The following is a 16,025-nucleotide window of genomic DNA, read 5'->3' on the forward strand; positions in this document are numbered from 1 at the left end:
CACGTACTATATGTGCACCAAATTTCAGGTCAATAGGTTAAAGAGTTTGGGAGCTACAGGTGATTTAAAATCCTGGACAGACAAAAGGACAGCCACGGTAGCGTATTATATATAAAGATTAACTTGTATTATTTGCTGTCAGTAGCTGCTATTAGAGGTGAAAAACAGCAAAATATACAAATAATATACAATATACAAAAATTGATACAGTAAACTAATTTATAGCTGAAATCGTACAGAATGTTTCTTCATTTTAAGATAGATGAGTTTTACTAATTTGCAAATGCTCTTCAATGGGAAAGTTTGACATTTTAAAGCTCTGTACACTGTGATCTGTTCAAGATATCTCAATGAAAATTGACAAATTTCTTTAAAGAATAATCATACCACATTTCAACAAAATTGGTCATCATGGGGCTGGGTTATTTAATGAGGACAGACAGACATGAGCTATTATAATAGGTGCTTTGTGCATTTTATGTGACCATACCTTAAAAAAAGGGTAAAAAACACTGGTCATTCATTTTTTTAATTTCAGAGTGCTTTCCATGTAAACACAGAGAACAGATATAAGTCACATGCAGATGTAAGTGATAAATGTCAGATAAAAGTCCAAATGTTAAAAGAAATAATGTACAGAGCTCAGGGAATTATACCCCTTTAGGCATTGGGTTGTACATATTCTTAATCATTTTTGTGCTGCTTTAAATTATTTCAGTATATGAATCTTCTCACAGGGCGGCATGGTGGCGCAGCGGTAGTGCTGCTGCCTCGCAGTTAGGAGACCCGGGTTCGCTTCCTGGGTTCTCCCCATGTCTGTGTGGGTTTCCTCCGGGTGCTCTAGTTTCCTCCCAATGTCCAAAGACATTCAGGTTAGGTGCACTGGTGATCCTAAATTGTCCCTAGTGTGTGCTTGGTGTGTGTGTGTGTGCCATGTGGTGAGCTGGCGCCCTGCCTGGTGTTTGTTTCCTGCCTTGTGCCCTTTGTTGGCTGGGATTGGCTCCAGCAGACCCCTGTGAACCCTGTAGTTAGAATATAGCGGGTTGGATAATGAAAAAATGGATGGAATCTTCTCACATTTAATTTTGTTCAGGCATTTGATTATAATATTTAATTCACATCATCGCATTTTATATGAATCTGTCTTTCCCAGGTTTATCACAGCGGTTGCTAGTTACACAACAGCCATTACTGGAGACTAGTGAACATGCATTGCTGTTTAATGCAGATAACTCATTGTATAGAAGAACATGAACAGCCAATGTTTTTCATCTGAACTTTAAAAGAAAGAAATGTAAAAAAAAATGTATGAGTTCAGCAAACACATTTCCCTAATATATAAAGTAAAATGTGTGTTTGTTTGTCCAGTATGGAAATCCACATTGTTGACCATACCTCCGCCAAATTTTGTACCGATTCTCCATTTGTAATGGAGAAGACCACTGGCGAGGTTTCATTCCGAAATTTAACCACACCTGCGCTTTATTAGTAGAACGCCCCAAGAAGACATTTTTTGGGACTTGGCACAAGTATACACAGTTGCTTTCAACAGGGGGTTTAGTCTGTGAAATTTTCCCCCCTGAGGAATTTATTTAGTGACCACATCTGCAATTTTTTCACTCCAGGCAGTGACGAGTACTTCTGCTAGTTACCCTATTAAGATTTGATTTTACCTATAAAATATTGAAGGCCAATATTTTTATTATAGGTAATGAAATTAAAGGAATGTGTTTTAATAAACATATGTGCTCTCCTTCCCCAGTTGTGCTTTATACTTTTATAAATATGTTCAAAATAAGCAAAATACTTTTCTCTGCAGAGCAAAATACTTCCAGCATTTTATAATACTAATTAAACGTGACCAACTGATGTCATTTTATGTTATTGTGTCTGCAGAAAGACATCACTGCTAAACTGGTCAAACTGGGTTCAGGGATGCATAAAACATGAAAAGTGAATGAAAATTCACTGTCAAAAGCTTTCATTCTGTCACAATACTTTTTCAATTTATAGATAGTGTCGCAAGTGGCTGGGGGGGGCGACCCGGCCGGAACAACCCGGAGGACCAGAAGAGGGCTTACGCCTTCCCCAGACCACATGGGGGCGACCGCCCTGGTGGCTATGGGGACCACTGGTACAGAGATTTGAAGCTCAACCCTGCAGGGGCCCGTGGTTACCGGCAGGGGGCGCCCCAATGCCTTGGGAGCCCTGGAGCTCAGCACTTCCACCACACCCAGAAGTGCTGGGGGGAAGAGGATTGGGGACATCCGGAGTGTTTCTGGGTGCGCAGCCGGCACTTCCGCCACACTGGGGAGTGCCGGTGGAAGATTGTCAGGAAGCACCTGGAGCACATCCGGGTGACTATAAAAGGGGAAGCCTCCCATCATTCAGGACTGGAGTCGGGTGAGGAGAAGGACGAGGTCTGGGAGGAGGCAAGGAGGCGGCCTGAAGAGAGAGAAGGCATTGTTGTTGTTGGCCAGGACTTGGGGACTGTGGAGCACTTTATTGTAAATATGGACACTGTAAATAAACGTGTGTGGGGTGATTTGAAAGTGTCTGCCTGTCTGTGTCCGGGTCATGTTTCGCAATAGGTAATACGTATAGTTTATGTAGAGAAAGTATAACTGCCATTTTCTAAAAAGTTCAGGAAACTGACAATGGCTAGTATTTGGACTTCGAGTTTAAGAGCTTCCGCTTTTACGTCCCGCTTAACAACAACAACAACAACCTTTATTTCTGTAGGACATTTTCATACAAACAATGTAGCTCAGTGTGCTTTAGAAGATGTCAAAGAAGTAATTGCATACAAAGAAAAAACAATTCAAATTAGAGCAGAAAAATAATGCATAAATAGTAAACAAATAAAAGAAAGAAAGCACACTTATGTAAGACAAACATATAATTAAGATTCCTTAAGTATAGAATTGTATTTGCTTATTCCACATTTCAATTTCTGGTTAGAGTCTAAGTATTTCTCTCTTTTAAAATAGTTAATCAATTAAAGGACTGAGTTTCTCTACAGATGAATGCTTCAATATCTCACATATTGAAGCCCATGCAAAAAACCTGACAACTTAGCTAGTAGCTAACCCAAGGAACTCCATCAACTAAATGGCCACCCCTCATTTTTAAAACTTATCTTCTTACGACTGGTTAAACTGAGATGAAGCACACACAGTGATTAACCATTTTTAACAAGAGTTTGGTCATGCAAAACCTGCTTTGTCTGTTTATTTTGTTCTAACTCATAAATGTTGATACATAATGCCCAAAATTCAACATTACCTAAATATTAAATGCTTATACATGGAAAGAAAGAAGGGAAGCAGACATACGCTTTTTTTCAGGATGACGGAGTCTGTAGAACTTACACAGAATTGCAGGAGACAAAGGAAGTAAACAAAGCTATTAAAATAACAAAAAAAACCTATTTTGATAAAGGCAGTGAATGGGTTTGACATTTTGATTAATTACAGTGCCCTCCATAATGTCTGGGACAAAGAAACATTTTTCCTTGCTTTAGCCTGCTGCTCCACAGTATAAAATTAAAAAATCAAACAGTTCAGATGTGATTAAAGGGCATATTGCAGACTTTCATATAAGGGGATTTGCATGCATTTCAGTCGCACCATGTAGAAATGACAACACTTTTTCTACACAGCGGATTCTCTCGGGGCACCATCTCTGGGATTGTGTCAGGGATGGGGAAATATGCAAAATGACCTTCTGAAACCTCAAACATTAAGAGCCACTCTATCTCTTGGAGAGAAGAACCCGACAAATTCTTCTCTTTGTGAACCTGAGAGCTGAGATCCAGTTTGCCAAGCTAAACGGTAAGCCATTCTGAAGGCTGAGAAGCAGCCATCACTTCAAGAAGGAAACTTCAGCATCTACAATCTTGTGCCAGAACAGTAATGCTTTTCCCTAAAATTCAGATGGCACAGCAAAGGACCAAACAACAGAAAGCAAGCTGAGGAAGTGACAGCACATCTCAGACAAGGATCACGCAGCAAAGGGAATAAGTGCAGGGCAACGCATGAAGAATCTTCCACTTGAACTCGGGAGCAACAACAAAGCAACAACTCCACACAACACGGGACATCATCCATGGAGACTCAGTATCGTAAAACTATTTATCTATGCCAGGGGTCCTCAATCACGGTCCTGGAGGGCTGCAGTGGCTGCAGGTTTTTGCTCCAACCAAATTACTTAATATGAAGCCCTTATTGCTCAAGTGACACTTCTGCTTCATTTTAGTGGTCTCGGACTTTAAGATTTTGAACCCTTATCACTTATTTTAGTCTTAAACAGCTTTATTCTTGGTTTTTAATTGCTCCTAATTAGCAATAACATGCAAATGACAAAAGAGACCAGCATTTCTCCATTTAACTTGTTACCATTTACACCCGTGTGTATTTATCACGCACTATTGGGTTTAATTAAATACTTTAAAGGACAGTGAAGAGAAAAAAGTGAAGGACTGAGAATTACTCCTCCATTGTAGACTTCAAATCATTTGGATGATATCCTTAGAAAGGGGAAGAAAAACAAGGATATCAGAAGGACCTGACATGGCAGAGTTAAAGCACTAACAAGCCATGAAATTAAATTATTGGCAAGAATTGCTTTCTAATTAAGCAATTGGGTTAGAACAAAAACCTGCAACCACTGTGGCCCTCCAGGACTGTGATTGAGGACCCCTGATCTATGCCAAGATAAAGTAGAACTCTAAATACCAGTAAACAGCCAGGCTATGTGTTTGTCTGTCTGCGTCCAGTCTCATATGTCAACATACAGTATACAGTACATCTGGAAAGTATTCACAACACATCACTTTTTACACATTTTGTTATGTTACAGCCTTATTCCAAAATGGATTAAATTAATTTTTTTCCTCAGAATTCTACACACAACACCCCATAATGACAACGTGAAAAAAGTTTACTTGAGGTTTTTGCAAATTTATTAAAAATAAAAAAACTGAGAAATCCCATGTACGTAAGTATTCACAGCCTTTGCTCAATACTTTGTCAATGCACCTTTGGCAGCAATTACAGCCTCAAGTCTTTTTGAATATGATGCCACAAGCTTGGCACACCTATCCTTGGCCAGTTTCGCCAATTCCTCTTTGCAGCACCTCTCAAGCTCCATCAGGTTGGATGGGAAGTGTCAGTCCACAGCCATTTTAAGATCTCTCCAGAGATGTTCAATCAGATTCAAGTCTGGGCTCTGGCTGGGCCACTCAAGGACATTCACAGAGTTGTCCTGAAGCCATTCCTTTGATATCTTGGCTGTGTGCTTAGGGTCGTTGTCCTGCAGAAAGATGAACCGTCGCCCCACTCTGAGGTCAAGAGCGCTCTGGAGCAGGTTTTCATCCAGGATGTCTCTGTACTTTGCTGCAGTCATCTTTCCCTTTACCCTGACTAGTCTCCCAGTCCCTGCCACTGAAAAACATCCCCACAGCATGATGCTGCCACCACCATGCTTCACTGTAGGGATGGTATTGGCCTGGTGATGAGCGGTGCCTGGTTTCCTCCAAACGTGACGCCTGGCATTCACACCAAAGAGTTCAATCTTTGTCTCATCAGACCAGAGAATTTTCTCTCTCATGGTCTGAGAGTCCTTCAGGTGCCTTTTGGCAAACTCCAGGTGGGCTGTCATGTGCCTTTTACTAAGGAGTGGCTTCCGTCTGGCCACTCTACCATACAGGCCTGATTGGTGGATTGCTGCAGAGATGGTTGTCCTTCTGGAAGGTTCTCCTCTCTCCACAGAGGACCTCTGGAGCTCTGACAGAGTGACCATCGGGTTCTTGGTCACCTCCCTGACTAAGGCCCTTCTCCCCCGATCGTTCAGTTTATATGGCCGGCCAGCACTAGGAAGAGTCCTGGTGGTTTTGAACTTCTTCCACATACGGATGATGGAGGCCACTGTGATCATTGGGACCTTCAAAGCAGCAGAAATTTTTCTGTAACCTTCCCCAGATTTGTGCCTCGAGACAATCCTGTCTCAGAGGTCTACAGACAATTCCTTTGACTTCATGCTTGGTTTGTGCTCTGACATGAACTGTCAACTGTGGGACCTTATATAGACAGGTGTGTGTCTTTCCAAATCATGTGCAGTCAACTGAATTTACCACAGGTGGACTCCAATGAAGCTGCAGAAACATCTCAAGGATGATCAGGGGAAACAGGATGCACCTGAGCTCAATTTTGAGCTTCATGGCAAAGGCTGTGAGTACTTATGAACATGTGCTTTCTCAATTTTTTTATTTTTAATAAATTTGCAAAAACCTCAAGTAAACTTTTTTCACGTTATCATTATGGGGTGTTGTGTGTAGAATTCTGAGGAAAAAAATGAATTTAATCCATTTTAGAATAAGGCTGTAACATAACAAAATGTGGAAAAAGTGATGCGCTGTGAATACTTTCCAGATGCACTGTATATGCAGTTATTGTATTTCTATACACTTTGTATTTATCAATAAATTGTATTTTTCTGTTCCATAAACTGAGTATACTTCAGTTATCTTGATAAAAGTCTGAAGGTCAGAGACCCACCTTCTACAACAGAGAAAGGTAAGGGCGGAGTGGAGGCTCTAATGCTAGGGATCTGCACTGGCAATCGGAAGGTTGCCAGTTCGAATCCCGTAAATGCCAAAAGGGACTCTGCTCTGTTGGGCCCTTGAGCAAGGACCTTAACCTGCAATTGCTGAGCGCTTTGAGTAGTGAGAAAAGTGCTATATAAATGCAAAGAATTATTAAATAAAGGAGGTTCTTGCCAAACTATTGGATTAAAAACCGGGCTCGCCAAAGGCAAAACTGATAATTAATTAACCAAGTTAAAGATTTTCTTTTTCAAATCCCTCATTATTATGGAATGCCCCTGGGTGGCTGTCTTAATGATTATTAATCTATTAAAATTCTTACATCTGTCCTGACTTCGCTTTTGCTTACAGATCAATAAGCTTAGCAGAGTTAATAACCAACTACAATTTCTCATAGACTTAAGTGACAAGCACTGTAATTACTGGTATTTGCCTCAAATTAAAAGGGTTGTTTCATCACAACGGAAAATGTCCTGTGCCTGCAGCAGTCTTAAAGGAAATGAGACAAACAAACTTAATGAATGAGAAGCTGAGGTGAAGCACGTACTGACACTTGTATTTTATTCAGCTCAGCGCTCGGCCCAGGAGCTGCCAGTTGTGGAGTCCTGCAGCATTACTTCCTGCTCGGTGGAAGGAGGAGAAGAGCTTGTGCTAACTGGTGCCAACTTCCTTCCGGAATCAAAGGTCATCTTTCTGGAGAAGGGCCCAGGTAAGAAACATTTAAAGCACAGTTTGGTGATAGTCATGAAAAATGCATCTCAGCTATTCCTGAACTTCATGTGACCCTTTCACTGTTATAAGGGTATAAGTGAGGGCATTGGTTTAAGTTTTTATGTAACAACAGGGTGGTCAAATCAAACATTGCTATTTAAATATAATTGAAATTCATTGGGAAAAGGTCATATTTGAAGTCAAAAGCTAACATTCGATATTTGTTTCACCCACGCAATTTATGGCATCAAGTTACTTCAGACACTGCCATGCTAAGATATGCTAATTTTTTGATTTTGTACGTCATATCCAAGATCAACCTCTTCCTAATTTTGAATGTAATAACTTACAGCCTGACCCCTTCTCACTTCTTTTTTTCTGTCCCACTGTCCTGCACTTTGTTTCTACAGATGTGCTGAGAGCATTTCTCTGGTGTCGTGTTCCACAATTAGTCTTTGTCTTATGTGGCTGCTGGTTTGACACATGATACCTAAAACAATGAGGTGTAATTATATTCAGGCCACCTTTATTAAAATATTGCTGCATCTGTAAAGGAGAAAAAAAAAGTAAACCGCATGTGAGGACCCTGACTTGATACTGTGACAATCTTATTTTTCTAGATGAGTCCACAGGTTTATTCTGAATGCCACAATTTAAATAAGACCCTCCAACTGCCCATTGGACCCCTCCAAAATTATAAAACTAGTCGTCCTGTGACCCACATATTTACTTACTTCACTTGCTGTTTCACCATGTCGCAGTCTTACTAACTAACCCACGCTCCTCCTGACCCTTGTCAGGACAAGGAAAACGGAGCATAAATCCCTATGAGCCACACATGACTGCATTATTATTCTTTTTTTTTTTACTCTCGGTGTGTCTGCAAAGTATAAAGAGCTTATGACAGTGTTGTGTGGGTTGTTTTGTAGCACCCAACATGTATCCTGCGCTATAAACGTATTGTGACGTGTGTTGCTGCTGCAAGGACAGTTTTGAGGAATGGGAAGCTGGGCTGAGGTGGAGACCAGGAGGAAGCACTTTTTGTGAGTGTGCAGGACAGTGACAGGAGTGAGGGAGAGTGCTCTGGTACCCAACAGGCTAAGCGGTTTAAGATGTGGTCACTCAGTCGTCAGACTGCAAACAAGATGGCAGTGCTGATGCTCCTCTTTCAGAGGGTGCAGATGCTTAGGATTTTGACTACTGGTATATATACGAGGGACGTTCAAAAAGTTTCCGCACTTTTTTTAAACTCTATTTATTAAGAATTTCGAAAACAAATGACCTCACTTTTCTACATAATCACCTTCCTTTGCGATGCAATTTTCCCAGTGTCATACCAACTTTTGTTTGCCATCAGCACTGATGCGCCGCTCCTTTCACGTCATCATCACATGAAAATCTTCTTCCCTTGGACGTGCTCTGCATCCCTCACACCAGTACAGCCATTTTCAAACATTTCAATCCACTCATAGACAGAGAGAGAACTTTATCCCATACTGAGCACACATGCGGAGATGAATTTGTGCACCCGGCACATCCTCTGCCCACAACAAGCGTATGACAGAATGCTGTTCCTCTTTGGTGCAATTTATAAGTTACGCAGCCATCCTCACCACAGGGTGACAACTCTTTAACTAAACTGCAAGGGCAGCCGGCTTACCAGACAGAACTAGTCACATGACACTCTCAGACACAACCAATTACTAACTCCTCCCGCCTTCACCATTTCTAACGAAAATACAAAACTTTTTAAATGTCCCCCATATATATAAATATTTTACTTGCTGTTTGTGTTGTTGCTGTGGCCATGACCATCTCTCTATTACAAAAAAAAATCCTGTGTTTGAGGGAATGTCTAGGAGACGATACGTGATCTTCACGTTAAGATCATGGAAGACAAATAAAGACCCGCGAGACAAAAGAGAATGGCCACGGAGCATCTCGCGGGGATATAGAACATGAGATTCTTGTAAGACATGCCCTACTTACAAGCAATATCAGAGCACGGCCAGCAAAAAAATCAGTAGTGTAAAGGCACGCAGCACACACAGATCCAGGGGTCTCAGTGCATATAAAGCGTATAAAGGACAATACGTTATAAATGAAACATCGACGACTAAAAGATCACATTAGCACAAACAAAAGGAAATTAATCATCAGGACCAGGTGGAATTGAAAAAATAGCAGGACAAAGCGAGGTCAGAAATAAAAGGCAAAGAGCAGAAAACAAAGTCTTTTCGCCTTCGCATCATTCAATGCACAAAACGTAGATTTACACAATAATGGACCATACGCTATGAGAATCTGTGGTCCCGCAACAGTTAAAGCAACGACAAGTTTAATTTCAAAGAAAACACAATTCGGTCAGGTGTATATTTATGATCACGGAGAAGCGATCACAACACAAGCAGCGTTATACGTCCTGCAAGAAAGAGATTTAACCATGCCCGGGGCCGGAAATAAAGGACAATTATTGTTTTTACAAGCATCATTTAAAACAAGTCCACAGACATCTAACCTAGCAGTTGTTGGATTGCTTTTGGCAGACAAGCATCATGCGCTCCCAGCTCTTAAAACAACGACATGCAACAAGCAGAACAGTAAGTTCGCCAGCAGCAGAAAGACAGCAGATGATCCGACGGAATATCCTTAGTGTGTGTTCAGCCGCAACCCCCTTCACAATGCGAGCAGCATTGTACGCCCTGCGAGAAAGAGATGTAACCACGCACGGGGCTGAAAATAAAGGACAGGTATTGTTTTTACAAAGGTTTTTAACCCTTTAACCGCCAACTCCCTAAATATTCCCCATGCCAGGAGAAATCTGAACAATTTTCATTTTTTTACTTTACATTTATTCAAGCAGTATTTACCTGCTGAAATACCTGCTGAAATGTTTCAAATAAATGGTCAATCAAAGGACGTAGCTTGAACAAGCGGTCACGGTTTGGATCTTTCATATCTGGCTCAGATAACGGGCAGCAGTCCAGCTGAGATGCTGGGGATACACCCACTCATCGCCATCATCCGATGCGTCGTCATTCACAGTATCATGCAGCGCACGTTGCTGATCATCATTGTCGCTAAAATCTTCTTCAGAACTGCTACAATCATGATCAGAATTATTGTCCAAAATCGCCTGCAAAACCTCACTTGAAGTCAGTTTACGTTTCGCCATATTCACAGCTTTCACTTTCGAATCACATCACGTGAACGGTCAATACAACCGCAGAGTTGTCGAAATACAACGTAGTAATAATACCCACGCCAAACCGTCAGTTATACTACGCGCCAGGCATTCACATAACCACAGGCAAATGTGCCGGATAATTCCGGCAATAAGGCGTCAGCAATAAAGCTACGATGCCGGATATATCCGGCAGAAAGCGGTTAAGGGGTTAAAGTAAAAGTGAAAATAATGCATATGTAACAATTCCCATGAAAATAACAATCTCTTTAAATTGTATATCTGGTAAACCAAACCTGAGGGTGGGTGGGCGAAGTGAGCAGGGGGCAGAGCCCCCTAGTAATAATAAAATATATACAAACATACTGAGAATCATTCACCTAACCTTGAATATATTTGAATATTTACTTATTTTTAACTTGAATATTTTGGCCTTATTTTTTGGCTAATTTAATACTTTGAGACACCACCTGATTCACGTTGTAATAAGTGGTGCATATTGTATCAGCAGGAAGCATTACTTGAGGTTTCTATATCTCAGTCCCCTGACAGTCACCATTCAATTTATGGCATAATTATGGGGTGTTATTTACATTTTATAATGAATGGTCCTCTTCCACATAACATCCAGGGTCCATATGATTCATGGTATAAAAGGAGGAGCACAGGCAGGCCACTTTAGGTTTTTAGCCTCCAAATGAGTAACGCTATTAAGGCAGATGCATAAAACGGGGATCATTTTCCATTTTCTAGGTGACAGTCCTCTATCACTCAATTACCCAACCTCCTTCACATCCATGACAGAACAAGAGACAGGCAGAGGACATCACTTTATGTTTCATGTGGCATTCCTGTACAACATAACCTCCAGTCATGAACTTATTGACAGCATAATAACAAAGTGCATAGGCACGGGGTTTGTAGGCCTCCAGCTTTTTGTAACTCTTTGAATGATTCACAAAATAAAATGGTATTTGTATGAATGGAGTATACCCTTCGGTTTTCTGGGTGTTTTAATGTCACACAAGTTCCAGCTTCTAAAAAAAAAAAAAATGTGAATGCCCGTGGCATGAGGATTCCATCCATCCATCCATCCATCCTCTTCCGCTTATCCGAGGTCGGGTCGCGGGGGCAGCAGCTTGAGCAGAGATGCCCAGACTTCCTTCTCCCCGGCCACTTCTTCTAGCTCTTCCGGGAGAATCCCGAGGCGTTCCCAGGCCAGCCGGGAGACATAGTCCCTCCAGCGTGTCCCGGGTCTTCCCCGGGGCCTCCTCCCGGTTGGACGTGCCCGGAACACCTCACCAGGGAGGTGTCCAGGAGGCATCCTGATCAGATGCCCGAGCCACCTCATCTGACTCCTCTCGATGCGGAGGAGCAGCGGCTCTACTCTGAGCTCCTCCCGGATGACTGAGTTTCTCACCCTATCTTTAAGGGAAAGCCCAGACACCCTGCGGAGGAAACACATTTCAGCCGCTTGTATTCGCGTTCTCGTTCTTTCGGTCACTACCCATAGCTCGTGATCATAGGTGAGGGTAGGAACATAGATCGACTGGTAAATTAAGAGCTTTGCCTTATGGCTCAGCTCCTTTTTCACCACGACAGACCGATGCAGAGCCCGCATCACTGCGGACGCCGCACCAATCCGCCTGTCGATCTCACATTCCATTCTTCCCTCACTCGTGAACAAGACCCCAAGATACTTGAACTCCTCCACTTGAGGCAGGATCTCGCTCCCAACCCTGAGAGGGCACTCCACCCTTTTCCGGCTGAGGACCATGATCTCGGATTTGGAGGTGCCGATTCCCATCCCAGCCGCTTCACACTCAGCTGCGAACCGATCCAGAGAGAGCTGAAGATCACGGCCTGATGAAGCAAACAGGACAACATCATCTGCAAAAAGCAGTGACCCAATCCTGAGTCCACCAAACCAGACCCCCTCAACACCCTGGCTGCGCCTAAAAATTCTGTCCATAAAAGTTATGAACAGAATCGGTGACAAAGGGCAGCCCTGGCGGAGTCCAACTCTCACTGGAAACGGGTTCGACTTACTGCCGGCAATGCGGACCAAGCTCTGACACTGGTTGTACAGGGACCGAACCGCCCTTATCAGGGGGTCCGGTACTCCATACTCCCGGAGCACCCCCCACAGGATTCCCCGAGGGACACGGTCGAACGCCTTTTCCAAGTCCACAAAACACATGTAGACTGGTTGGGCGAACTCCCATGCACCCTCCAGGACCCTGCTAAGGGTGTAGAGCTGGTCCACTGTTCCGCGACCAAGACGAAAACCACACTGTTCCTCCTGAATCCAAGGTTTGACTATCCGACGGACTCTCCTCTCCAGAACCCCCGAATAGACTTTTCCAGGGAGGCTGAGGAGTGTGATCCCTCTGTAGTTGGAACACACCCTCCGGTCCCCCTTCTTAAAGAGTGGGACCACCACCCCGGTCTGCCAATCCAGAGGCACTGTCCCTGATGTCCATGTGATGTTGCAGAGGCGTGTCAACCAAGACAGTCCTACAACATCCAGAGCCTTGAGGAACTCCAGGCGTATCTCATCCACCCCTGGGGCCCCTGCCACCAAGGAGTTTTTTTGACCACCTCGGTGACCTCAGTCCCAGAGATGGGGGAGCCCACCTCCAAGTCCCCAGGCTCTCCTTCCTCATTGGAAGAGATGTTAGTGGGATTGATGAGGTCTTTGAAGTACTCCCCCCCACCGACCCACAACGTCCCGAGTCGAGGTCAGCAGCACACCATCCCCACCATATACAGTGTTGACACTGCACTGCTTCCCCCTCCTGAGACGCCGGACGGTGGACCAGAATCTCCTTGAAGCCGTCCGAAAGTCGTTCTCCATGGCCTCCCCAAACTCCTCCCACGCCCGAGTTTTTGCCTCAGCAACCACCAAAGCCGCATTCCGCTTGGCCTGCTGGTACCTATTAGATGCCTCCAGAGTCCCACAGGACAAAAGGGACCGGTAAGACTCCTTCTTCAGCTTGACGGCATCACTCATCGCCGGTGTCCACCAACAGGTTCAGGGATTGCCGCCACGACGGGCACCGACCACCTTACGGCCACAGCTCTGGTCAGCCACCTCAACAATAGAGGCACGGAACTTGGCCCATTCGGACTCAATGTCCCCCACCTCCCTCGGGACATGGTCGAAGTTCTGCCGGAGGTGGGAGTTGAAGCTACTTCTGACAGGGGACTCTGCCAGACATTCCCAGCAGACCCTCACAACACGCTTGGGCCTACCAGGCCTGATTGGCATCCTCCCCCACCATCGAAGCCTACTCACCACCAGGTGGTGATCAGTTGACAGCTCTGCCCCTCTCTTCACCCGAGTGTCCAAGACATGTGGCCGCAAGTTGGATGACACGACCACAAAGTCGATCATCGAACTGAGGCCTAGGGTGTCCTGGTGCCAAGTGCACATATGAACACCCCTATGATTGAACATGGTGTTTGTTATGGACAATCCGTGACGAGCACAGAAGTCCAATAACAAACACCACTCGGGTTCAGATCGGGGGGGCCATTCCTCCCAATCACGCCCTTCCAGGTCTCACTGTCATTGCCCACGTGAGCATTGAAGTCTCCCAGCAGAACGAGGGAGTCCCCAGAAGGTATGCCCTTTAGCACCCCCTCCAGGGACTCCAAAAAGGGTGGGTACTCTGAACTGCTGTTCAGTGCATACGCACAAACAACAGTTACGACCTGTCCCCCTACCCTCCCATCCACCGGGTTAAACCCCAATGAACAGGCTCCAAGTCAGGGGGCAATAAGTATGCCCACACCCGCTCGGTGCCTCTCACCGGGGACAACTCCAGAGTGGTAGAAAGCCCAGCCCCTCTCAAGGAGATTGGTTCCAGAGTCCAAGCTGTGCGTCGAGGTGAGTCCAACTATATCTAGCCGGAACCTCACGACCTTGCGCACTAGCTCAGGCCCCTTCCCCTTCAGAGAGGTGACATTCCACATCCCAAGAGCCAGCTTCTCTAGCCAAGGATCAGACCACCAAGGTCCCCACCTTCGGCCACCACCCAACTCACACTGCACCTGACCTCCTTGGCCCCTCCCATAGGTGGTGAGCCCATGGGAAGGAGGAATCTGACCATTAACTAAAATTCGTCCCAAACCAAAGGATTCAATTACTGTGAGTTAAGCAGGAAAACCCAATGTAAAATTTCAAATAAGGTCACGTGAAAGTTATTGTTTTTAGGATTTAAGAGTTAAAAAAAAAAACAAAACAGTGAATGTTATCATTGATGTGAATACTGGCCTGACTCTGATCCCTTCCTTGTATTTTGTGCATTACATCTTTCATAAAAGTCTTCTTGTATATATTAGGCATAAAAATCTGTAAATACACGATAGCCCAGACTTGCCAAGTTGCACGATACACTAAATACAGTATATTTAAATTGATTTTCATAAGTGTTTCTTTTACATTTTTTTATTTACTATTTGGCTTATAAATAAATAAATAAATAAATAAATAAAAATAGCCTCCCCAGCATAATGCCAGTTTCCAACTGACTTGTAATCATGTAGCAAAGTGTTTTCTAACCTGCATATACAGTTCAGAGTCATAGGGTGCTGGCACTACCAAGCATTATAAACCGTCAGACCACCTCACACATACTTACTTGCACAATGCCAGTTTAGACCCCCAGACTGACATATACAGTACATCTTTGGGATACAAGGGCCAGGATATGAAGCCAGCACTCTTGAGCAGCAAGGTTGCAATCCTGTCCATTATGAACATGTATCCTTCTGTACTGTCTTTGCCTGTTTTGGTGTTCACCACATATTCTAACAATTTTATTTTGTCTATGATTGACAGATGGAAAGCTTCAATGGGACGAGGAAGCCGTGGTAAATCGAGAAAAAAGCTGTGAGGTTGGTCATGAAATACTGTTTTTTTACACTATAATTATTTCTCTTCCTAATTATTTATAAAAATGATGGAATTCTTTTAAACAATCCATACAGTAACATTATGTTTTTAGTTTCATTATAAAATCTCTGTTACGATCTTTGTCTGTTCCCACTTCTATGTGGGGTCGATATCCTTGATCAGCTTTCTCCATACAGCTCAGTCCTGCACCTCCTCCCCAGTCAGACCCTTCTCCTTCAGATCTTCGTTGACTTTATCTATCTTCTTCCACTTTGGCCTCCCTCACTTTCTCTTCCCCTGTACTTTAAGTCCCATCACTCTTTTGCCCACGGTGGCAGGAGGCTGGGGGTCAGACCCAGTCGGCAATCTATACGTCCCCCGGGCCAAGAGAGGGCAACCGCCCTGGATAGTAGTGGGACCACGGGGAAGGAGCAAGGAGGCTCAAACCCACTGGGGCCCCATGGCTACCGCCAGGGGGCGCCCCAGACCTCATAAAGCCCGGGAGATCTGCACTTCCACCACACCTGGGAAGGTGGAGGAAGGACCTTCCAGGGATGCCCGGAGTGCTTCCGGGTGCTCATGCGGTACTTCCGCCACACCAGGAAGTGCCGGCGGAAGGACATCAG

The 16,025-nt window shown here is 44.1% G+C and overlaps 1 protein-coding gene across 1 annotated transcript in view; it reads left to right on the forward strand.

Annotated features, from left to right (window-relative positions):
* The window catches only part of nfatc4 (nuclear factor of activated T cells 4), a 186,203-nt gene that overhangs the window by 147,190 nt on the left and 22,988 nt on the right, over nt 1–16,025 (forward strand). The window contains exons 6-7 of the mRNA XM_028793592.2: nt 7,173–7,313; nt 15,346–15,401. Of these exons, the coding sequence (XP_028649425.2) occupies nt 7,173–7,313; nt 15,346–15,401 (197 nt within the window). The remainder of the gene's footprint in view (nt 1–7,172; nt 7,314–15,345; nt 15,402–16,025) is intronic.

This window comes from Erpetoichthys calabaricus, chromosome 2, assembly GCF_900747795.2.
Source record: "Erpetoichthys calabaricus chromosome 2, fErpCal1.3, whole genome shotgun sequence".
Lineage (NCBI taxonomy): Eukaryota > Metazoa > Chordata > Cladistia > Polypteriformes > Polypteridae > Erpetoichthys > Erpetoichthys calabaricus.